Here is a 25,801-nt window from a genome sequence, read left to right as displayed (position 1 = left end):
ACTACAAACCAGGCCTTCTGGGGAATATAAGTGCAGCCTGAGATCATACTGAGAATGTTCTGGCACTTTTTTGGATGAGAGAAAAATAGGAGAGGGGCAAGATTTAAGTTCTTACAGGTAGAAGAACTGGTACGGAGAAACCTGCAGAAGGTTGTTGAGGGACAAGCCCTAGATGAGGGGTCTGTGGTGGAAGAGAAGCCTCCAGCTAGGATGGCTGCAAAGGATTGAGAGAATCTGGGCTATATGCATGCAGAAGCCTCTTAAAAGCTAAAAGGACTAACTGAGCCCAGGGAAGAGTGCTGTATGGTTTTTGGTGTACTTATGTATGCTAATAAATGAGGAGTGGGCAATAATTTTTGATGGAGGAGCTACTCCAAGAACTTGGAAAGTGGTCAAGGGCTGCACTCTTTGGGTATGTCTACACTGCCACTCTAGTTCAAACTAGGGTGGTTAATGTAGGCATTCGAACTTGCAAATGAAGCCTGGGATTTAAATATCCCAGGCTTTATTTGCATGTTCCCGGGCAGGTGCCATTTTTAAAAGACCCGTAGATCGAACTACCTGCCCGCGGCTACACACGGCACGGTGTAGGTAGTTCGAATTAAAGCTCCTAATTCGAACTACCATTACTTCTCATTATGGCAGTGCCCGAGAACATGCAAATAAAGCCCGGGATATTTAAATCCCGGGCTTCATTTGCAAGTTCGAATGCCTACATTAGCCACCCTAGTTCGAACTCAGGTGGCAGTGTAGACATACCCTTCCATATTAATGGAGGAGGTGCAGCTTCTGGGATGGAGGATGGGTGCAGAAGGGAACTTGAAGTAATGGATTAGGGTGCAGGAGAGGGTGTGCAGTCTGGGAGGGAGTTTGGGTGAAGGAGGCAGTTGTGATTTGGGTTAGGGGACTAGGGTGCAGGGTTTGGGTTGTGACCTTGGGCAGGAGGGGGTTGTGACTTGCGGCAGGTGATGGGGATGCAGGAGTATGGGTTGTGACCTGGGGCAGAGGACTGCGGTGCTGGACCTGGGAGGGGATATAGATGCAGGAGGGAGGCAGAGGGTTAGGGTTGTGAAATGGGTCAAAGGATTGGGGTACAAGATCTGGGAGGGGATAGGGGCAGAGGGTTTGGGTTGTGAGCTAGGACAGGAGAGGGCTATGACCTGGGGCAGGGAATTGGGGTGCAGGATCTGGGAGGGGATATGGGAGCAGGAGGGGGACAGAGGGCTTGGGTAATGTGGGGTAGGAGGCAAAGGGTTGGGGTGCCAGAGGCAGGCTCTGGCTGAGAGACTTACCTGCTTCATTCCCAGCCAGCAGCCTTCTCAAGCAGACTCCCTGCCTACCACACACTGGCTGCAGTGTGGTTTTTGAACAGCTATGAGCCTGAGGGGAGGAGGTGGGATAGTGCTTTTCAAGCTGCTTGTTGACAACAAGCAGCTCCCATTAGCTGGAAACCAACCAATTGTATTGAGTCTGATAGGATCAGGATTGTGTAAGGGCGGTGCATGAAGTCTTTTTCCCCTCCCCATGGCTCACAGCTTTTCAGAGCCCCACGAAGTCTGCTTCTCTCAACAGTGTGTGGGGTGCAGGCATGGAGTTCTACCTGAGGCTCCCCACTGCATCTGTGGGCTTTATCTTCCTCAGCTCCAGAAGGGGAATGGTAATGTGAAAACCAGCAGTGAAAGTAACTTACCATTTCTTACAGCCGTGGTCACCAACAGGTCGATCGCGATTGACTAGTTGATCGCGATGCGTCTTGTCCGCCCCGCCCCCATTTCCCTCCCACCCCGAAAAGCCCCACTACTTACCTCAAGTGAAAATGGAGGTAGTGTCGGCTTCCCAGGGATGGACAGAAGTCCCGCAGCTTAGCGCCACTTCCAGCGATTCCAGAAGTGCACTAGGTGTACTGTGGGAGGGAGCATCGGCTCCCTGCACCGCACAGGAGGGGTATCAGCCCTGGGGCAGGCGCGCACGGGGTTTCCCTGCGCCGGGGGGGTTGGCCCCAGGGCAGGCGCACGCAGGGCTTCCCTGCACTGCGGTTGGAGCTGGGGCTAGCGTGCGCGGAGGATCACTGCACCGGGGGGGGTTGGCCCCCTGGGCAGGCTCACGCGGGGCTTCCCTGCACTGTGAGGGAAGGAGGTGGGCCCCGGGGCAGGCACGTGCTGGTTTCCCTCGGGGGGGGGAATCCTGGGAGGAGCCAGATGCAGGGGACTCTCTGCCTCCACTGGCACCCCACTCCCCATCCCCCACTCCCGATCCCCAGAACGCTGTCCCCACTCCCCTCCCCACTCCCCGAACTCTGTCTCTATTCCCGTCCCCACTCCCCAAACTCTGTCTCCACTGGCACCGTGTCCCCAACTGCAGAAACCTGTCCCCACTGGCACTCTGTCCCCTGCTGCAGCACCCTGTCCCCACTCCCCTGCCCCCAGCCGCAGAACTCTGTCCCCACAAAATGTATAATTATAAATGCTTCATTTTAGATTTAAATAGCATGAATAAAAAACAGACCATTTATTTCATAACTATAAACATGTTATTTTAATTTTATATATTGCATAATTTGAAAATAAACTGTTTTTCAGTGTGTGTAAGTAAGGGCTGGGGATAGGAAGTGATGGACAGGAGAAGAATAGAGGGGACGGGGCTTCAAGTAAGGGGTGGGGCGGTAGATCTTCGCCTGAGATTTAAAAAGTGATCTTCGGTGTAAAAAGGTTGGAGACCACTGTTTTACAGGTACTGTTCTATTGCAACCCAGGTCCTGCCAGCTCTTTAAATAGCTCCCTGCTGACTTTTGCTGCAGCTCAGCCATTTCTTGCTGGAGCTGCACATCATGACTCACCTGCTTGCTTTAACCTCTGGTGAAAACACCAGGGCTATGTCTACACTGGCGGATTATTGCACAAGTACAGCCGTTCTTGCGCAAGAATCCGCAGAACGTCCACATGGCCTACCCGCTCTTGCGCAAGTAAATGTACAGTACGGCGTGATAAGAGATGGCTCCTTGCACAAGAGCTATGCTGTTTTCTATCAAGTGTAAGTGCTCTTGTGCAAGAAGCAAATGTGGACATTCGGCAAACGCATACTTGCGCAAGAATTGGCCTCCAGTAAAAAACACAGGTGGTCTCTCTGACACTCCATACGGGCAATCACCACTTGTTGGGTCCCCCTAGTTGGCCCCCCCCTTAAAGGCACAGGTACGCAGCACAGCCGTTTGCCATGTGTGGCCTAGGTAGCAGCCAGGGGGAGCAATGGCAGCTTTCCAGCCTCAGCCAGGTCCCTCAGACCCCACCGAGGAGCCACCCCAGAGCACCCAGCAGGCTAACAGGGACACCAAGCGGCGGGCTCCATGCTGGAGCACCGCTGAGGTGAATGCCCTCCTGGACCGCTGGGGAAAGGAGGAGCCCTCTGGGACCCCAAGTCTAGGAGGAGAAATGCCAAGATCTTCTCCTAGATGGCCCAGGTGCTGGCCACACAGGGGCACCCAGCCCGGACCCTGGAACAGGTCAGGACCAAGGTGAAGGACCTGCGCCTCACCTATGTGCAGGCCAGCGAGCGTGGGGGTGGCGGAGCCATTGCCTGTCCCCATTACCACCACCTGCAACACATCCTGAGGGACACAGGGGCCAGTCCCCTGCTAGCCCAAGTGTACACAGCGGTGGCCACCCCAGTGGTCCGACCCAGGGAAGAGGAGGAGGAGGGCGACCTCAGGAGGAGGAGGAGGTAGCAGAGGACAGCAGCCAGACCCCACCATCCCGGCCCTGCAGCAGTCAGGACGTGTCCAGGGCATCCTCAGAAGCTGGTGAGGGATTGTCTGGTGAGTGCAGCGGCAAGTGTGCTGGGGGGAGTGGAGCAGGGGGTGTCACAGGGTGGGGGAGAGGTAGCGGCACATGGCACAGCCTGGCCACATGCTGTGCAGAGGCATGCAGCACATGTAACCTCATGCAGCTAGGGTTGCCAGGTGTCCTGTTTTGAACTGGACAGTCCAGTATTTGAGCTTTCTGTTTGGGAAACAAATTGAGAGGATATAAATGAGAAAATATAAATGTCCAGTATTTTCTAACTAAGTTGTAATGTAGATTATCGTGTAATGTCAAGTGTGTCCGGTATTTTTGTTGAAACCATCTGGCATCCCTATGTGCAGCCAGACCAAGTCGCACACAGAAGCAGCAGCTAGCCCCAGCACACGCCTGGAACCCCAGTGATTCTGCATGACCAGACCTGGGGGTGGTGTCTGGCCAGGAGTAGGCCAGCCCCAAGGTTGCACACAGCACACGTCCATGGCAACCTCTAGGACACTGTAGCTTCCCCCAGGGAAGGCACAACAGTCCCCCTCCCCAGCACATGTGGCCCCCTCTGGGGGCTCCTGGGCCATCTTGGGACTCCCCCTCCCACTGCCCCAGGAGAATTCCCCCTCACCAGCCACACCTGTCCCTGGGCATCGTGACGTGCTGGGAGAAGGGCATAGGCATGCACACAGGGAGTGCCGGGTGTGCCCAGGCACACCCTAATGTCTCATGCCGGCCAGCCCAAGCCATTTTGGCGCCCTGGGCCCCACCCGGCCCGGCAGCACCACACGGCCCAGCAGCACAGCGCAGCGCAGCGCCCCTGAGGCACCCAGGAACGCCCCCACCCAGTATGGCAGCACAGCACGGTGCCCTTGAGGCACCCTGGAGCACCCCCTCCCAGCACGGAAGCACCGCGCAGTGCCCCTGAGGCACCCGGAAGCACCCCTGCCCAGCACGGCAGCATGGTGCGGTGCCCCTGAGGCACCCGGGAGCTCCCCCACCGGCACAGCAGCACCGCATGGCGTCCCTGAGGTGCCCGGGAGTGCCCCCGCCCGGCCCGGCAGCACAGCGCAGTGCCCCTGAGGCGCCCCGGGCTAGGGACCGGCCGGCCTGTAGCTTGGGCCGGCTCTGACTCCAGCCCCGCAAATAGGAAGGCAGAAGCCGAAGGTAAGGTAAGGGAGGAGATGGGAGGGGAAGGGGGGAAAAAAGAGGAAGGGGTGGGAGAGGAAGGGGCTTGTGCTGAGGGGAGGGGGCAGGTCAGGAGAAGAAAGGAGAAGGCACCAAGGGACAGGGGTGCAGGAGAGACAAATGCCAGGGAGGCCAAGTGCAGACAATGAGGAAAAGGGCAGGAGTGGAGGTGTCAGTAGGATGGGGGACAGGGTGATGCTGGGAGAGGAGAGGGTAAGGGCACTGGGTGTTAGAGGGGAAGGGAGAGTTGCTGGGAGAAAGCTTGAAAGAAGGGGTGGGCATGAGGAAGGCAGGGATGGAGCAAGGCATGTGTCAGGGCATGGGCATGAGGGATATGGGGGCAGAGGGTGGTGAGCGGGTGGGCACCAGGGAAAAAGGGAGCTGGGGCAGTGAGGGAAGGGAGAAGAACCAGGAGGGTGCGGGGGTAAGGGAAGGTGTAGGTGCCAGAGGATTCTGAGTGTGAAGCAGAAAGGCAGACACCTGCAGGGAAGGGACCAGCACCAGAGGAGAGAGGCAGGGCAGGTGTGTAGAGGGATGTGTTAAGAGAGGGGATGAGGAGGGGTAGCTCACATGATCAGAGTGGGGCTACTGGAGGAGTGGGCACAGGCGGGAGAGAAGGCCTGATGGAGGGGGGCAGGTCTCAGGAGGGCTGAGGGCAGTGAGAAGGGCAGGAGTCAGGACAGCAGAGGAGGATGAGGGGTTGGGGGGCAGCAGGCACCAGGGGAGCTGATGGAGCAAGGAGAGGAGACATGGCAGCAGAGGGAAAAGGTAGAGGTTTATGAGATATTTATTAATAACTTGGGTGCCACAGTGGCACATCCACACAAGGCACAGTACTGATGCACAACACAAAATTCATTCTGCTCATGGGATGAAACTGAGGGAACACTTCCCCTAGCCTCTCTGCCCCCAAGTGAATGTCACACACATTGGGTTAATGTAATTGCAGGATAGTTGCATGAGGGGGGTTTGGTGGGGGCCAAATTAATCCCTGTTGGTTGGTGGGAAAAGTCCTTAGAGGGGGATCACATGACACCTTTTACTTCTGGTTATGTGCCCATCTTGCCCCCAGAGTGTTACCTCCAGAGGTGTGGCCAATGGGGGTCAGGGGTCAGGGATGTGGCTAATGGGGGTCAAAGTACATTTTTTAAAAATTCTTTGGGTGCACACGCTAATGAAATGTGCTGCGCATGCCTATGGAGAAGGGCACGGGACGCCCGGAACACCATGAGGCAGGGCTCACTGACCACGTTGCTTTTCTCTGCTTCTCCTGCAGTGGGATCCCCTGCCCGCGAGGGACCTTCCAGCCCCATCCCGCTGGCGCCAAGGATCCAGGGCCCATCGCAGCGCTCCCAGGACTGCCACGTCTGCGTGATCGAGCGCATGGAGCGCACTCTCCCAGAGAAGATCTGCGCAGATGCGGAGTGGCGGGAGTGGGTGTGGGGCCAGTACCTGGAGGGCTGTGACCGTATGTGCACTATCCTGGGCACGATCGCTGAGCGAATGGGCCTTGTGCAGCAGCCCAATGCTGCCAGGCCCTCCTCTGCCACCCCTAGCTCTCCCCCTGCTTCTCCCCCTGCCTTGCCCATGCCCCCTCCTGAGGTTCCTCACCCTTGGCACTTCCTGGTGCAGCCTGCCCCAACCCGGCACGAGGGGCACTGGCGCCCACGCACCCATGGGGGAAGGAGAAGCCTCCCTTCCCACCCATGAGGCCCTCCCAGTTCAGACCTCCCTCCTCCCCACAGTCCACCCCCTTCCCTTCATAAATAAAAGTGCCTTTTCCTAACTCAGTACATGCTATTTATTGGGAGGAAAGGGAAGAGTGGCGAGAAGGGGTGGTGATGGGAGTGGGAGGTGGAGGCATAGGAGCGAGCCCTGTGCCTGCAGGCATAGGTGCAGCCTACTGTGGGGCCTGGTCCAGCATCACCTGGAGGGCTTCCCGGACCCGCCCCCTGTTGCGGTTCGCCTGTCAGGTGGCAGCCGTCTGGGGCTTCTGGTAGGCCTGGCCCTCACCAGCAATCCACCCTGGGAGGAAGGCCTCCTCCTTTCCCTCAATGTTATGCAGCATGCTGCGATGACCTCGGGGACATGCTGCACCCCCATGTCCAGGCGGGTCAGGAGGCACCTGAAGCCCGAAGGCGCACTCAGTGGAGCTGTAGGCCCGGTCCAGGTGGCCTGGCTGTGGTCCAGTCGGCCCATGTATGGACGCATCAACCAGGCCATCAGGGGATAGGCCGCATCTGCCACGATGCAGACCGGCATCCTGACTGCCCCAACGCTGAAGTCCTGCTGCGGGAAGTAGGTGCCTACCTCCAGCCTGTGACACAAGCCTGAGTGCCGGAAGATTCGGGCATTGTGGGCCCTTCCAGACCACTCCACATATATGTCCATGAACCAGCCCTGGTGGTCTACAAGCCCCTGGAGCACCACCGAGCAATAGCCCTTCCGGTTAATGAACCGGGCCGCTTGGTGCTCCGGAAACCAAATGTGGGTCCCGTCTATGGCTCCCCCGCAGTTCGGGAACCCCAGGCTGGTGAAGCTGGTGATGGTGGCGTCCAGGTCACTGGGGCGGATCACCCTCTGGAGCAGTACATCACTGATGATGCAGACAACCTGCAGAAGGGCACATGGGAGCACAGGAGATGCAAGGAATGAGACACAGAAGGTACATAGACCCTTGGGACGTGCTGCCCCCCTCCCCTTTGATGGCTCCTCCCCCCACGCAGGCCAGGGCCCTCTGCCCCTGAGGGTTTCTCCCACCAGCAGAGCTGTGTGTGGGAGGAATAGCGTGACCCCCCCAGGTGTGGGGCTTCTCCCTCCTCCTACAGCCTCCCCTCCCAAGTCTGGCCCCTTCTTCCTCCTCCCCCCCCGCCCTGGGGCAAGCCTGTGGTCCCCCAGGGCCTTACCTGCCGGACGACCATGCTGACGGTGGACCTGCCCACCCTGAACTGGTTCCCCATGGAGCAGTAGTTGTCTAGGGAGGCCAGTTTCCATAGAGCGATCACAACCCTCTTCTCCACGGAGATGGCGGGGCGCAGGCGGGTGTCCTGCCTCCGGAGCGCAGGGGTGAGCCAGGTGCAGAGCTCATGGAATGTCCCCCTGCGCATCTGGAAGTTCTGCAACCATTGCTGGTTCCCCCCTCCCCCATTGTCCCAGCATCAGGCGCTCCCACCAGTCTCCCTGAGCCCAGCTGTAGCCGTGGCGAGGTCCTGCACGTGCTGCCCCGTCTCCAGCTCCTGGTGGAGCACTGTGGCTCCCTGGTGGACAAGTTCCAGAGCCTCTATAATGGCCATGAGGGGACATTGCTGGCTGGGGTCCTCCTCTGGCACCATGGCGGTGAAGGTGGCAGCGAGGCTGCCCAGGAGCACTTGCCAGGAACAGAGGTGACCGGCACAGCTGTGGCTCTCGCTCCCTCGAAAGGGGTGCCCGAGCATGCAGCCACAGGGAAATGGCCGTCCAGGAGTCTCTTTAAGCACGTTTCCCAGTGGGGGTCCGGTGCATGCCCACAGACGCTGCTGGTGACCTCTTGACACGGCCGAATTTCTTCCAGAGACATGTTCTTGCGCAAGGGCTTCCCGCCAGTGTGGCCACTTTCTTGAGCAAGAGTTCAGCGTTCTTACAATGAGGTTCTGGCTAGTGTGGATGTTTGCTTGCGCAAGATATTCTTGTGCAATAACCCACCAGTGTAGACATAGCCCAGGTGTGGTGACCTGATTGTGACATGAAAAGTACACTGAGTTAGCAGAGGAATCTAAAGCTGGACTTTAGGAGCCTGCTACCCTGCCACATGAAGTTTCACTTAGAATATCTTTGGTGCAAAATTGGTATTAATCTGAATTTGTAAATTATTGGAAGCTATCTTAGGCTATCTGTCAAAAACTATAGGGCCTTCCTGTCAAATTCTGAACATGTGGAAGGTGCCCTCAAATCTCACTAAAATTACTGGGAGCTGAGGGCACTCAGATCTGGTCTTTGTGGGACCAAGCCCTTATCACAGGAAAGGCTGAGTGTCTGATGGGATGCTTTTGGAGATACCTGCTGGAAAGCAAATAGAGCTGAATGGCAATGGTGACATAGATGGTGAACAGTTTGTTCCCTCTTAATTTCTCAGTTACTTTTACAAGTGATTGGGGTGTTGTATTTGTTGTTGCTTTGGAGAAATAAATGTTGTCCAGACAGAAAGGAAGGTAGTTCAAACAGAAGAAGCCTTTCAAGTTTTTGTAGGAGAGAATGGATGACATCATGGGTAAACATGAGTTCCACTACTTAATGCAGTGTCTTAAATGTTGTCCAGACAGAAACTGGAGGAGTCTAAGACACTGCATTAAGTAGTGGAACTCATGTTTACCCATGATGTCATCCACTCTCTCCTACAAAAACTTGAAAGGCTTCTTCTGTTTGAACTACCTTCCTTTCACTGGCCTGTATGTTGTGCTACTGAAGCTACTGAGAATTTTTCTCTGAGTTTGATAGGATCAGGATCTGTCCCTTTATGATAAATTAAATGTAAATGGATGAACTGAGCATGGTGGCTACCAAGGGATTGGTGCTCTCTGATACGGAAAATCATTAGATTTAAAACTGAGTAAGAATGGAATTGCTGCTTGATAATTAATGGCTAGTATAGGATTTCTTCTATGTTACTATTGAGATTATATTGACTCTAAAACAGAAAATCCCATTTCAATTGAGCAATCCAGTGTAAAAGGCCCAATGCCTCAAATAGAAAATACAAACAAAACAGCTCTAGGTTTGTCTATGTGGTGTGGCAATTCACACAACATGTTGCACACTAACTGGCCTGTGTAGTCCCTGCTGATGAACACTAAAAGTTCCTTGGTTCCTTAGCACAGTGTTAACTTGAAGTAGGGAACTTTTAGCATATGCCTGGAGGATATACACAAACTGGCCCGTGCAGAACATATTTGTGCATGTTAGACTTCACACCCACACACTGGTCACCATGTAGGCAAACCCAAGGTTTGTCATATTAAATATCTAACTTAACACTCACACAAGAATAATTTAGATTGAAATTGGTTTCTTGAAGAGAGAGGGTCAAACATACAAGGCTATTTCCTTTCTTGGGACTCTTAGTCAAAACACCTATATCCAGTTTCCGGGGAGCATATTCTTTTTCTGCTTGCAACAACTTCCCATAAAATAAAATAAAAATACAACATTTCTCCAGAGATTATACATTACTTGCATGTTAGTAAAAGAAATTGTATGATTGTTTAACAGTGCTGCCGCAACACTCATGTTTATTATTAACATTTAGATTAATTTCCATAGATAGAGTGTGATAATGATATTCACTGATAATGCCAATCCTAGAAAAATTCCAGTTTGCAATATAATGGAATACAACTGAACCTCTTTAATCCAGCAATCCTGAGAAAAGGGCATGCCAGAGTAAAGATTTTGCTAGGCCTGGGAAGGTGCTGTGGGGTCTGGGCATGAGGGAGTGGGTCACTTACATGCTGCTCTGCTCCCTGTTATTCCCAGGTACTCCTTCACCCCCACACACAGACCACTAAGATGTCAGCAGGGAAACAGCTCTGTGAGCTGCAGCTGAGCAGCATGCCGAGCTACTGCCTCCTCCACATCACAGCTGTATCTGGATTAGGGACACCTGGAATACAGAAGTTCAAAGTGTATTCGAGCTAGAGAAAGGACTTCAGAGAGGGAGGACTTTCCCTGTTTTTCTACCTCCAGAAAAATGAATTGTGTCTGATGTGTCACCTCTCTGTTGTGCTACTGTGCTTGTGCAATGCAAAAGTATTGCTGCTAGTTTACCGAACAAGGATCCACGCAGACTTAAAGTGCATACCTATGACTCACCTTTTTTTTTAGGCAAGCCAAATCTTTATATAGCCATAATTGATCTCTCGTGCAGTCCTCTGCTTCCGCAAGCCTCACCCAATGTCGTCATTCATCCAGGTTAGACTTCAATTTTCTCTTTTGAATCAGTATCCCATTACGAATGCCAACTCATCTGCCAAAACGAGCCATAGACGAGTATACAATGCTGAGTTGGTCCAGAGCAAGCAGAGGCTGGGCAAATTACAAAGATGATGTGCCATAAGGTAATCTAAAGTAACCACATGTGTATTCATGTGAATTCTTGGAAAAAGGAAAAAATGAGAATGCTAATTCCCTATGACTCAGTTTGTTCACACCCAATGCTTGATTTTAAAGTGAAGTGATAGTATAACAAAGTGCAGGATTTCTCAAAGTGGGTCATGTTGCCCCATTTTAATGGGGTCACTAAGGCTAGGGTTGACCCTCGGCCTTAGCAATTCTGAAGCCCGAACCCAACCCCACCACTCAGGGCTAAGGTGATATGCCCTCCTCCCACAGGCCAGGGTAGTAGTGTTTGGGAAGTCTCAGTCTTCAGTCCCCCCTCCTGTGACCATGTAGTAATTTTTGTTGTCAGAAGGGGGTCACAGTGCAATGAAGTTTGCAAACAGCTGGCCTAGTGAGAACTTAGAAATAGTCACAGCCCAGACTGCAGTTTCTGTCGAGCTATTTCCAAACTGTGAGTCTGTGGAGATCCAGCAAGAGCACTTAATTTCAAATAGCTAAAAGATGGTGTGATTTATATACATCTTCCTTTGTAACAGTGACAATCAATGCTTCAGGAATATGGGGCCTGATTCTGTGAGGGGCTGAGTAGGCTCAGCTCTCATTGACTTCAATGAGCGCGCCAGGCTCCCATTCACGTGGCCAATGGAAATTGCATGAATGATCAAGCCTTAGATGCACAAAAATAAATGAACCTTCTGTTCATAAATGGAGGTTTCATGGCAAAGTTTGGAGTCCAGAAAATTCTTTTTAGAAAATGATAAATTCCACTATAGTGGGGGAGCCATTACTGTTTTGTATGTTAAACCTTTCTTTTAACTTATTGGTGGCAATTTGTATCTCTTATCTGAAAGTGAAACTAAAAAAAAAAACAAATTTATGAGAGAACTTAAAATAAAATATTCATCGGATGCCAGTTCATTAAGTCCTAGGAGTGAGTTGATGAGGTGATCATTTGGAAACAGCTATATATTTTGATTGGGTGAGGTAGGTCAAGTGTAAATGTAAGTAATAGAACTTTTTGGTAATGATTGTATGCAAAGATAAACAACTTGCAGATCAATAAATACAAAGGTTGTGTGCCAGGCCATCTATTGATTCAGCTTGGGCAGCTCAGTTTACTCCCATAAAAACATTTAACACAAATTTTATTATTTATATTGTCTTAAAAAAACAAAACCCAAGATAGGAAATGGTGATACTCTAGAACCTGATCTTCTAGTCTTTTACACAGAGACAAATTCCATGCTGGTGTAACTCAGTTGACTTGCGTGGAGTTACAACAGGGGAAACTGAGGTAATGAATGGAGGAATATGGCACTAGACCAATATTTTCATACCCGAGTACCTCAAATTAGGCTCTAATATTCATAGTTAGGCATCTCAGGAAAAAGGCCTGATTTTCAGAAATGTTGAGGACCCCGAAATCCCTCCACAGTCAGAGGGAATTAGAGATACTCTGAACCTTTGTAAATCAGACCACTGTTCAGGTGCCTAAATATGGATTTAAAACACTAACTTAGGTACCCAAGTTTTAGTTTTGGTTTTGCTATCTCTATATATGCATACATCAGAATAGTGTCTACTCAATTTGCAGAGAGATATTTGATGGGAATACAGCATGACTTTGTCACTCTTTCTGGCATGTGTCTAGATTCCAGTGGTCATGAGCTGTGCTTGTGTTAGGATCCAGGGATGAGGGAAAGGGTGGAACTAAGCTAGTTTTCCACTCCCCATGAGCCTGAGATTGGCCCTGAGCTTAACTGAGAGAAGCTTAAAATCTTTTACACTGTCCCCTTGGGACTGCTACATTGGCTGGAGTTCACCAAAGAACTGTATGCTCTGGCCTTGCTCCCAGCCATGCCCCTCAACACAGAAATTCCCCTGTGCCTTCATGGGAAGTGGGGATAAGCAAGTGGTGGAATACTGGCTACGCTGGTTTTATACCACTCAAAGATTTCTCTATGTCAAGGGAATCCAGTCAAGGCAACTGTCAACTCCCATTGTGCCACTGGAGTAGTGCAAACAGGACTATAAAGGATATTATTTTGGCCATTTTGTATCATCATTTTCAAAAACAAATAACACTTGACCAGAGAGCTCGATGCACTTTGTGTCATCTTGGAAGGCTTGCATCTGTGGTGTTGTGACCAAATTTAGCTTGCCTGTAAAGGGCCATGTTTTGTAACTCTTACAAATGGGAGTAGTCTCATTAATTCAATAGGAGAGAAATGTAAAAACGGCTCACATGATCAAAACTCCCAGTTACTTCAGGGGAAGCCGTATTAGGCATTGATGCATAGGTAAACTAGAATATAACCTACTTAAAATACTATTATAAATTTACCACTATCCAAAATAAATGTAATTAGTGTTATACAAAGAATAAATATAATAAGATTTGTTAGGGTTTATCTCTTGGACTGATGAGCAGTAATTCTCTCAAGTTCACTCTAGTCTTTGGTGTAGAACAGTGGTTCTTAAACGTTTTAAGACCGAAGAACACCAAACAATGATTTTTTTTATGAGGAACACCAAGGATTTTTTGTTGAAAAAAAATAAAGGTTGCCTGCCCCTTTAAGGGTGGCCATTTTGAACTCTGTTGTTCTCTGCTGCACACCTCTGACTGCCTCATGGCACACCGGTGTGCCACAGAACACAGTTTAAGAAACACTGGTGTAGAGGGAATGGATGAGGGCTGCAGTTTGTCTCTCAAACCACTGCAAAATTTTCAGCTTCATGGCTGGTCTTTTTTATACAAAGGAGTTCTGTGCAGGCCTTACATGCTGTATGACAGACTGATGGCTAGTGGAGTGTCTGCAGTATATTTGTGGGGAGGGGACAGAAATTGGGGCTGGTGTTTCTGTCTCTCTAACATTGTAGCTACTCTTCTCCAAAGGCTCCTTTTCCTCTCTCAGAGCCATCCTTTTGCTCCAGGAGTTAATCAACTCCATATCATGGTCCCTATGGTTGAGTCCAGGAGCAGCAATGCCTGCTTTCATTATAATGAGGGCATGCCTACATTAAATGAACTATAATGGCATAGCTGAGGTACCTTAGCTATGCCGGCATAACCTCATAGTGTAGACATCCCTTACAGGGATGGAAGGGATTTTTCCACCCCAAGAAATAGTAGTTAAGTTGATAGAAGCATTCTTCTATGAACCTTGCTGCACCTACATCTCTGGCTATGTAGGCATAGCTACAGAACTCAGGGGGGTACATTTTTCACATCCCTGAGTCTTTAGTTATGATAGCTGAAATTATAAGAATAGACCAGGCCTCTAAGGGTACAACTACACTGCAACACTATTTCGAAATAATTATCGCTATTCCGAAATAACTTAGTCCATGTCTACACAGCAGGCAGTTATTTCGAAATAGTGTCAAAATATTGTCAAGCTGGAGGACTTTTTACTCTGACTCCTGTAACCCTCATTGTACGAGGAAGAAGGGAAGTTAGAGGAAGAGTGCTCTATTTTGAAATAAGTGGTGTGGAGATGCACAATTGCTGTAGCTCAATTTGCATAGCTTATTTTGAGTTAAACCCTGCAGTGTACATGCACTCTAAGTGGACCTGGAGAGGCTAATAGGAACTGCACCTGGGAAGAGAGGAAGAGGAAACTGGGGAAACTACAGCACTGCTGAATGCTATGGAAGTGACTCCGCAGAGTAGTAGTCCCTAACTCATGGCTCGTCTAATATGTGAGTCCCTCTGCTTTCTCCCAACCAACTCCGACACCTTTGCAGTGATTTCAGCTTCTTTGCTACCAAAGAGAAATGGTCCCAGTGCACCATAGAATGCAACCCTCCCCATCTGCTGCTCCTGGGTTATTAAGGAGATGCAGGTGCTCTTCCTACCCCATCACCGCTTTCTCTCTCCCGTTGGCCTCAGCTCTTCTCTTTGGGATTTATTTTATTATTTTTGATTTTGGGGTTTTGTTTTTCTTAAGTGTGCCTGTCAAAGAACCTTTTCTTTTCTCTTCCTGCTCACCAGCGCACTCGGAAATGAACTACAAAATAGCCTTTCTGGGACTTTTGAAATGATGAAGTTTCATTCACATTGAACCTAAAATGTTGCACTCTTCCCTTTGAAAGTCTGCTCTTTAGAAACCGTGAGCATTTTTTACTTTGCACAAAATTATGAAGTCTTGACACTTCCATTTGGAACAAAAAATATTTCAGAATTTTGAAATTCACACAATTAATATTGTGCTCCTCAGCAAGCTTGAGTCCTCACAGCAGTTTAGCATGGAAGAAGATTGCTAGCAATGTGGCTCAACACATATGCCTTGCAAAGCTTTGAATTTAGAAGGGATGGATGATAATTGGTGTCCAGAATTATACTTGTATTTTAAATGTATGTTATACTTAAATACAGAATTATATATAAATATATTTAAATACAGAATTATACTTGTATTGTAAATGCATACTCCTCTGAAATATCTGGAGTAGAAAAATGTATACTAGAGATCACAGGGCTAAAATGTGAACTCTAAAATGCTAGGGAATGAGGCCAACAACAGTGCTATAAGAACTAGCACATAGCAGAGGAAAGACCAGGGCTTATTTTCTTTTTTAAATTGTTTTATTATTGTGACAGGTGTTCATAGCAGTGGCATAGCCCCCAGGCATCATGTGGGTGGGGAATGACTGAGGGTGGGAATTAAGCTCTAGCTCCCCTGACCCTGCTCCCGCTTCCCAGATGTAGCGCCTGGTGGAGTGGGCTAAGCCCTGACCTCTCAACCCCATTACTTGGCTGGAACATCAGGCTGGTGGAGTAGAACAAGCACTGGGGCATGAGGAAAGTCCTGGAGGGCTGCAGGGGTGGGCCTGGATATAAAGTGAGTGGGCCACAGCCCACTCAGGCCCCCCCATGGCTATGCCCTGGTCCATATCCTGTCATAGCAGACAAAGTGCTTCCATTAAATTAAACATATTTGTTATTTATAGGTATCAAGGAATGTAAAATACCTTCTAGCTATAAGCTCCTCAAACCTATCCAGAGTCAGAGTATGTTATTGTTCAAAATGTATAGGGACATCAGCTCTTCTTTTTTGGGGCTTTCTCCACTTCCTGTCTCATTATAATGACATTTGTATAAATTTTCTACCTCAACACTCTTCCTAGCACTTCCTGCCTGTGGCAGAAAGTGAGGCTGTTGCTGGATGAGTAGATGCTCTTTCTTTTGCCTGCCTGTCTTTTCCTCATTCACTTTTAATTCTTTGGTATTTCTTGTTTTCATCTTTTTAGTTTTCCCTTCTCCTTTCCTCCAAGATTTTCTTCTCATTCTCAAACTCAGTTCTCTTCTATCTGTGTCCTTAACCTCTCTTTTCCCTTCTGCCCTCATGCCTCTTCCATTTTGCCACATTTCCATCTCTTTTTTTCTCAATTTTTCCAATTCTTCTTGCCCTCTTTTCCTATCCTTCCCTGATGCCTCAGTCAGGGTATGTCTACACTATCCCGCTAGTTCGAACTAGCGGGGTAATGTATGCATACTGAACTTGCTAATGAAGCCCGGGATTTGAATTTCCCGGGCTTCATTAGCATAAAGCCGGCTAGTGCGAACCCCGTGCCGCGCGGCTACACGCAGCACGGGCTAGATAGTTCGAACTACGTAGCCATTCCGAACTATCTGTACTTGAACTATCGTGGAACGAGGAGTACAGATAGTTCGGAATGGCTACGTAGTTCGAACTATATAGCCCGTGCCGCGTGTAGCCACGCGGCACGGGGTTCGCACTAGCTGGCTTTTAAAAATGGCGGCGCTGGCTTTATGCTAATGAAGCCCGGGAAATTCAAATCCCGGGCTTCATTAGCAAGTTCGGTATGCATACATTACCCCGCTAGTTCGAACTAGCGGGGTAGTGTAGACATACCCTTAGTTCCTCTCCAGCCTGCAAGGATTAAACAGTATTCCTTCAAGACCTGTGTGCCTTCTTCTTGCCCCCCAAGAGTTCTTAATCTGAATGCGTCTACCTCCAAGATGCCTTGCACAGTGGCAGCCTCAGTTCTGGGACTACTACATGTCAGCAGACCATGTGCTGGCTGCAGGGATAAGGATTAGCCCTTGCAAACTGAAATTCAAGAAAGGTTTCTTTCAGCTGTGAGAGTGCGAGATTTGGTGGACATGCTACGTATTGTGTTAATACTAGGTACAATAGTCTCCCTGTTAAAAATCTAGTGTGGACATCATGTCTGAGAATAGCACTTTATACTGTGCCAAAATATAACAACATTTATGGCATGTGAACCTATGGTCCAAGATTACTAAAATACATGAGTACTAAAGAGTAGAGGGTGGAGCCTCTAAATGTCTTCCTTTTCTCTGGTGCTTTTTTTTTTTTTTTAACCTACTGTGCTCAAACCACTAACCTTAAATTCATAGGGATTTCTCAGGAGTAGGTCTCAAATGCTATGAGGTGCAAAATTCTCACAGCTACCATTGGCTTCAAAGACATTCAATGACAACTGAAAACAATGGGAGCTGTGCATGCACAGCATTTGGCCCATTAATTAAGAACTTATTGTCATAAATAAAACATGTTTGAAGATAGAGTTTTACATTCCTGTGAGCTACGTGCTTGTCTTTCTGAAAAGTAACATCTCTAGGAAAAACTGCATGATTTGAACACCCATACTCTTTGGGAAACTTTAATTCTGGGTCTGAACTTTTCGGGTTGAGTTCATCTCTAGTAGAAAGACTTTTAAAAGTTTTAATTCCACTTTAGTACTGATTTAACAATCATTAAAAGAATTCACTATTTTAAAAATTATGGTTGATTGTAAACAATAGAGGCTACGTCTAGACTGGCATGATTTTGCGGAAATACTTTTAACGGAAAAGTTTTTTCGTTAAAAGTATTTCCGCAAAAGAGCGTCTAGATTGGCAAGCATCCATGCCAATCTAGACGTGCGCAAGAAAGCTCCAATGGCCATTTTAGCCATTGGGCTTTCTTGCGCAAAAAATTAAGGTGCCTGTCTACACTGGCCTTCTTGCGCAAGTATTCTTGTGCAAGAGGGTTTATCCCTGAGCGGGAGCGGGAAAGTATTTGTGCAAGAAGCACTGATTTTGTACATTACAAAGTCAGTGCTCTTGCCAGCTGTCTACAAAGGCCGCTTGAATTTGCGCAAGAGTAAAGATTTTATTTTGTTTGTAAAGCCAGTATTAAGCAGAAAGGCCTGCAGTATCTAGTTGGCTCCCACAAGTAGAAAGATAAGAAGTGTGGCTGAGTCATGCTTTATGCAGTCATGATGAACTCCACATATCTGTACATCTGCAATCCTTTTATATTGCAAAATTGACACCTTTGCAATTATTCTGCATCCGGTAAAGAGCTTTGAGATCTGTAATTACCAAGTATGTCTCGGGTAGTCACACACAACACGAGTGACGCTTCCCCAATTATTTATGAGTCTAAATATCAATGCTTTTCTTGTAATACTCTTTCATTCACCTGTTTCCTGGGCTTATGATTAAATGAGGCAAGGATGTTTGTCAGGCAGTTTGTTCTCTATAGTAGTGTTGTAGGATATAGAAGTGCCTTCCTTGATACTTGAGAGAGGCATGTAGGTACAGTTTATGTAGGACAAATAGCACAAGACTGAATTGCTCTGGAATTTTGAGTACCTTGCTATTGATGGGCTGCCATACAATAAGGAAGAAGTGGGAAAGAGAGGTTGTATGTGGCAAAATGAAGGACTCTTGTTAGGGACAAAGGTGACTTGGAATCCGTCACATTTACTTGGTGCCTGTTTCAAAGTCTAGTACTGAATCTTCAGAATTTATACTGTATATAGAAGAAGTAGAACTCACTTCTGTGACAAATCCGAAGGTCCTGGTCATTGCAGGGAGAGTGTGTCTGCCTATACTTTAGCTATAGCATGGAAAGGGACATCTACATAGGTTCTAACTCTATGGTCATAGTAGGAGAGATTGTCTGCATCCATTTTGGTCACATAGTATTGGGGATGGGGTGGGGTAAAAAAGTGGCTGCTCAGATAATGATCATTGTGAGTTTGGGAGGGAAAAATTGCTGTGCAAATTCTGGCCATAAACTGAGAGGGATGAGTCTGTGTAAATACATGGTAGGGATGTGATGTCCACACAAGATTGAATCCTAGAGGGGATAGGAGTATCTATATAGTTCTTAACCAAGGGTGGGCAAAAGGGCCTCCACAGGCCAGATCCGGCCCACCAAGCAGGTTGATCCGGCCCACAGAGGCCCTGCCACACCCCTGACCCCAGGCCAATTAGGGCCTAGGATCAGGGGGAAGTGCACAAAGTTTCCTCTGCCTGCCAGGAGTGAGCAGTACTTAGAAGTGTTATGTACTCCTGGTAGGGTGGGAGGAGACTTTGCGCACTCCCCTCCCCCCAGACCAATCAGGGTCTGGGGATGGGGGAGCATGTGAAGTTTCCTCCACCCTGCCAGGAACTTTGTGCCCCTCTTCTCCCTGCCCCCAAGCCCTGATTGGCCTGGGGGCAGAAGAGGGAGTGTGCGAAGTCACCTGGGGGAACCTCTGGTGAGGAAAAGACTTCATGCACCCCTCCACCCCTAGACCAATCATGGTCTGTGGGTGGGGAAGTATGCTGGCCCCACCCCTTCTGCTTGAGGTCCCGCCCCTTCTGATGCGGCCCGAGATCACTTCAAAAATTTCTGAAATGGTCCCCAGTAAAAAATTATTGCCCACCCCTGATATAGAGCATTCTTAAAACTGAAATACCCACCCAGAGAAGTGAAAAAACAGATCAACAGAGCCAGAAGAGTATGCAGACATGTACTACTTCAAGACAGGCCCCGAAAAGAAAACAACGGAACACCACTTGTCATCACCTGTACAGCCCACAACTTAAATCCCTTCAACACATTATCAACAATCTACAACCTATCCTGGAAAATGAACCCTCACTCTCACAGGACTTGGGGGACAGGCCAGTCCTTGCCTACAGACAATCCCCTAACCTCAAACAAATTCTTTCCAGTATCCATGCAGCACACCTCCACCATAATCATACAGGAACCCATCCCTGCAATCAGCCCCAGTGCCTGCTCTGTCCACACATCTACACAAGTGATTTCATCACTGGACCCAACCACACCAGCCACCACATCAGAGGTTCATTTAACTGCACATCCACTAATGCGACCAATGCCCCTCTGCCAGGCATATTGGCCAAACTGGACAGTCTCTATGGGAAAGAATGAATGGACACAAATCAGATATCCAGAAAGGCAACACACAGAAACTTGTTGGAGAACATTTTAACCTCCCCGGGCACTCATTAATGGATCTCAAAGTCACCATCAATTCCACAAGCAAAATACACAGAGATGGGTTGGCACTTAACTTCATTTACAAGTTTGGGACCCATCACAAAGGTATGAATAAAGAAGACATTACCGGGCTAGCACACTACCTTCCACATCCTAATGACCTAACAAACAAAGGGTATTTAAGAACAATTTGCACCTTCTCTATCAGCTTCATGTAGCATGAACACTCTAATTGACTTCCCCCTCCTTTTTCTTTCTCACCACCTCTCCTATCTCCTATTTATTTTGGAACTGGTCCTTTAATAACTCCATTCATCTGAAGAAGTGGGTTTTGCCCACGAAAGCTCATGATACCATCTAAATGTTTTGTTAGTCTTTAAAGTTCTACCAGACTATTTGTTTTTTAAGTTTCTCCTGTACAGACTAACTCGGCTACCCCCTAAATACTCTGAAATAAAAGACCTGTGGCATACCTGTGGGCTGTGGCTGTCTTGGATCAATTGTACTGGTCTCAGGCTGCAGGGATATACAGTTGTAGGGCAGATATTCAATTTCAGGCTGAAGCTTGGTCCCCAAGGCTGAACATCTACAATGCAATTTTATAGACATGATCCTGAGTGAGGTGACCCAGCCTTCGGTCTTTTAATGCAGTGTAGATGTATCCTGAGTGTCCCAGCTGTTAACTCTGCACCACAGTCATAACAGGAAGTCTGATAGCAGTAGACCATTTCCCCCTTCACCCTCTCACAAAGTCCTCTCAAGGGATGGTGTCAACTGGAGGGGAAGTAAAGGGAATGGAGTTAATTCAAATTTCTTAGAAACATTGTTTCAGGCTACTTGCAAATTAAGGCAAACATCACCGATCATGAAACTTAGAATCTTCAAACATAATATATATTTTAATGAAAGCTTAGGCCAGTGGTGGTTAACCTGCAGCCCACTGGGTTTCCCCCTGAGGCCCATGTACTCCCTGTCTGCCCCCATCCCCATGTGCCTCTCATGCCCTGTGGCCCTGGAACTTGCACTTCCAATTCCAATTCCTCCCAGGACTTTTGGAGAACCATGAATCTACTGATTTTCCCTCCATCCCCGCTCCTCACTAAGAGCATTCACAGCTGTTCAAGCTCTGGGAGAGAGTGGAGGAGCAGGGATGGAACACAAATCAGCAGATTCATGGCACTCAAAAAGTGCTGGGAGGAGTAGGAAGCGCAGGGCTCCAATTCCCCAGTGCACAAAGGGGGCGGGGGTTGAAGATTCCACGGGTGTGTGGAGATGGGGGACAGACAAGGGGTGCACAGGCCACAGGTGGAACTTCAGTGGGGTGTAGGCAACAGGTTGCCCACCACTGGAATCATGCAGCCCACTGAGATGAATAAGACTCACTAGTTTTGGTTGCCCAGTGCTAGCTTTGGCAATGTATATACTATAAATCTGGCTCATAGTGAAGAGTGTGTGCACAAATCCTGTTCTGGGAGAGGGGAAGAAAGAGAGCTGGTTTCCTCTGTAAGTCCTACCCAGACTGAGGAAGGACTGTCTGTATAAACTGTGATAGAAATGTAGCCGTGTTAGTCTGGTGTAGCTGAATCAAAAAACAGGACTATGTAGCACTTTAAAGACTAACAAGATGGTTTATTAGGTGATGAGCTTTCCTGGGCCAGACCCACTTCCTCAGATCTGAGGAAGTGGGTCTGGCCCAGGAAAGCTCATCACCTAATAAACCATCTTGTTAGTCATTAAAGTGCTACATAGTCCTGTTTTTTGTATAAACTGTAACTGGCTATAGGGGATGTAGTATTTGACAGATTCCTGGTGATAATGAGGAAAGAGCTTCTGCATAAGTGGGAGCCTACAGAAGTGGGTACCTGTCTGCATAACTGATGTTCATAGTGGCTAGGGGTGTCTGCTGGAAGCCTGATCACGTGGTATTTTGTTGTTGTCCTGGCCTGTGCTAAGTATATTTACACTAAAACTGGGCAGCCTGTCAGTCAAGCCAGCTGCAGCTCGCTTCCCCACCTGCGGTGATGGGAATTGGGGGAGGGGAGAAAAGTCACCCTTAGGCAGCAATCAGGCCGAAGTTGTTCTTGGGCTTTGTTTCCATAACAACGGAGTTCCTCGCAGGGCTGAGGGCCAAGGAGGAAGTGACGAGAGGGGATTGGCTGTTGTTGGGACACGTGACACTGGCAGTGTTTTGACAGGCAAACAGAGCCCATAAGGAGCCGAGAGGGTTTCGAGGGGTCCTAGCGCTCGTTCTCGCGGAGAAGGGGGGCTTTCCTCCCTGCCCCCTCCTGGCCTTAGCTGGAGCCGCTGGCCTTAGCTGGAGCCGCTGAGCTTAGCCCCGCCCTCTCCCCCCCCGCCTGCCCCGGTGCTTGGCAACGCCTGGGGTGGATTGGCCGGAGGCAGAGAAGGGCCAGGCGGCGAGGAGGAGAGTTAGTCAGCAGGGCGGCAGCGCCATGGAAAGCAGCAGCCCTCTGCGACGGCAGGGAGAGGGAGAGGAGGGGGCCGTGTCGCGGGGCAGGCAGAAGTGAGGCGGAGGGCAGAGGCAGTCGCGTGTCTGGGGGGGGCAGCGCCGCCCCACACTTCCCCGGCCCGAGCCAGGGCGATGAGCCTGTGACAGCCCGCTCGGACCCTGCCGGCAGAGGGGCGGCGAGCCGCGGCTGTTGCTGGGCGCGGGGGGAGATGAGTGCGGCGAGCGGGTCCCCCGGCGCTAGCCAGGTGCCGGTGCAGGGCTAGCCCGTCGCGGGGGGGACCGTTGGTTGGCGGGGGGGAGAGGGGTCTGGGTGACAGGCGGAGCGGACGGCGCCAGCTCTGTCAGAGTTATTAGACTCGGGCAGGTGGCGTGCGGGGCGCTGTGAGGTCTGGGACCAGTCCCCCCTTTCCTCCCAGCCCAGTATGCGAGGAGAGGAGCTCGGCGGGCGGGCAGCGCGGGGTCACGCGTGAGCGGAGGGGTGTGTGTGCGTGCGCGTGTGCCGGAGACAAGTCTGAAATCCGGGTCAGCGCTGGCAGTGAGGGGCAGCGAGACCAGGCGGGGCGCGGACTGCGCTGGGGGGCTGCTGTCAGCCACTCTGGCGAGAGATGGTTTGAGGAAGGGCTGCTGGTAGCCAGGAGCATTCATATAGAGGAGGGGGGAGAGCTGTCGGGTGATCTAGGTTCCCCCCCCCCGTGGAGCAGGTAAAAAAGGGGTGGACTCCAGGCAGCCTATGCTGACATTGTCTGTGGCGACTGTGACTCAGAGGCTCTTTCTGCGGGGGGTGGGTGAGTTTAGATGTCAGTGGTGTGGGATTTTACCCCGGCAGGTTATAAATAGACCTGCTCAGACGCTGTGTCAAGGAAGGACACATTGGCAAGTTCCAGAGAGAGAGAGAGACTGGCTGTGTTTAGCTTTTCCCCAGCAGACTGCTGCTACCACCGCAATGAATGCAAGGAGGAGGCCTAGCTGCAGGATCTTGTAAGCCCTACTGAGTGGAGTGCTGGGTTATTTTATTTTATTGTTTTACTCAATAAATAAATAAAGTTAGCCAGACGTAGCATCACAGAGTCTTCCGAAGAAGGACAGAAAACCTTATAAGCTTGTTTCAGAGATCTGGGAAGAAACAGAGTGAAAATGAAGCCAGAACGAGGTAAATGATTTATTAAGAGTTTGGGTTTTTTTAAATTTTAGAAACAGCCTGTTTTTTAAAGGTCTTCCTATATTATCACTGACTATGATGGGGGCAGGAGGAGAGAATACAGCTGCTGCTGCTTTCAGCCCAAGAAATATGGGGAAGGGTACAATACACATAAAGTAAGGTGTAGTTTGAAATCGATTAGGCAGAATTATTTGTTAGTGCTTTTATTAAAAATTTCTGTTGTTTAAACGGATTAATTTTACCAATATACCTCAGGGAAAGGAAGTAGAAACTCACTGTAGTAAATGGGAGACAGTATCAGGTAAACATCAAATAATGTTGTATTCAGACTATTATCATGCAATTGCAACATTTTTAAAAAAGAAGTCAGATACAATCCAGCACTATCTTGCAATCCTGGTTTAAATCAGGGATATGTAAATGCAGGTAAGTGCAGCCCAGAAACAAACCAGCTATAGCTGTTGAATGTTTATTTAGGTTTGTTACAAGGTTTTCTGTTTAGTAAAAAAGTCAGGTAAATGCTAAACAGCAGGTTGAAATAGTCTTACTGTTTAATGGTCATTGCTGGTATTGGTCATATGTTTATATGACTAATCCATAGGCAAAATAAGGTGCACTGAGAATGTATCTGTTTTTATCACTTCAGCTCTCCTTTACAGTACAACAGCTACTGATGCCCCTAGAGTTAAAAATATGTCATGGTTTCTCTTTTAAACCGTGTTATCAAGGTTATAATGCTGTAAACATTTGCCTTGCTTAGCCAACAAGCAAGTTGGGAGCAAATTATATTGTCATGCTAAAGAATTTTCAAAAAACCTTGTATAGCGGCTTGTATAAATTTATTTTAAAGCTGTTTTCTAGTTTACCTGCTGCTATTTTTTGTTTAACCTAATTGCTTTTTAGTTTTTAAAAACTTATATCTATTTTCCTGTAATATGAATAACATCTTTGGTATTTGAGAAGTGCTTTAAAATAGTCTAGATTTTGAGGTGTCAAACGTTTATGAATGTGCAGTAACTATTTTACATTTAACTTTTTATGATACAGTTGCTTAATATGGGCCTTGCATAGATGCCTGTTTATTTCCACACAGTTTGTAGACATCATATTCTGCAATTATATATTAAAAATGCACAGCACATGTTAACTAGTTTTTAAATTGTGAATTTACGCACAGTTGTCTGTGTTGTAAAACTGGTGGGTACTATTAAGAAGCAAAGGAGCATTTTTTTGAAAGCTAACTGCTGCAAAGCCAACTATATGTACTGTGCCTCTTTAGATTTCAGATCATATGGCTGAAGTTTGAAAGTTGTCTACCATCAAGGTGAACTCAAAATTTCATAATAATCAGATAAAAGAGAGTCAATATTTGCAGTGTTAAACTATTCTGCTCTAGCAATCCAAAAAAGCTCTAATTGACCTTTGTCTATGCTTTTGTAACTTACACTAGATAGGAAAATGCAGTTGTATTAGAATCTTAAAATGATTGTGGAATAGTTAATGCCGTGAATCAATATGATATGGAGCTGAGTTGATTTGTTGAGTAGAATTTTTCATAGAAACTAGTATTTAATATATTGAGATTACATTTAATGATCTCTAAAGCTTCAGACATTATAAAATGTTTGGTAATATGTTTGAACTGCTTTTAGTTCAACAGCAAAGGAAGGTAATTTTGGGGTTCTAAAACAATCAGCTGTTTTCACACCAAAGAATGTGAATAGCCATTTTAGTAAACAAATGTCTCTAGCTTAACTGTGTGCTGTGGGTTTTGTACTTGAGTAATACCATATACAAAGAGAATTATGGAAGTGCTGCATAAATGCCACATGCAGCCCAC

General features: G+C 48.4%; 1 protein-coding gene across 1 annotated transcript in view; it reads left to right on the top strand.

The window, feature by feature from the left end:
• Window positions 1-22,549: 22,549 nt before the first annotated feature.
• ATOSA (atos homolog A) overlaps window positions 22,550-25,801 on the top strand; it is a 62,081-nt gene continuing 58,829 nt past the window's right edge. Inside the window, exon 1 of the mRNA XM_006118518.4 lies at window positions 22,550-23,952. Within this exon, the coding sequence (XP_006118580.2) occupies window positions 23,937-23,952 (16 nt within the window). The 5' untranslated portion in view covers window positions 22,550-23,936. The remainder of the gene's footprint in view (window positions 23,953-25,801) is intronic.

Source organism: Pelodiscus sinensis, chromosome 14, assembly GCF_049634645.1.
Source record: "Pelodiscus sinensis isolate JC-2024 chromosome 14, ASM4963464v1, whole genome shotgun sequence".
NCBI classification, from domain to species: domain Eukaryota; kingdom Metazoa; phylum Chordata; order Testudines; family Trionychidae; genus Pelodiscus; species Pelodiscus sinensis.
This window is presented reverse-complemented; position numbering and strand designations above follow the sequence as displayed.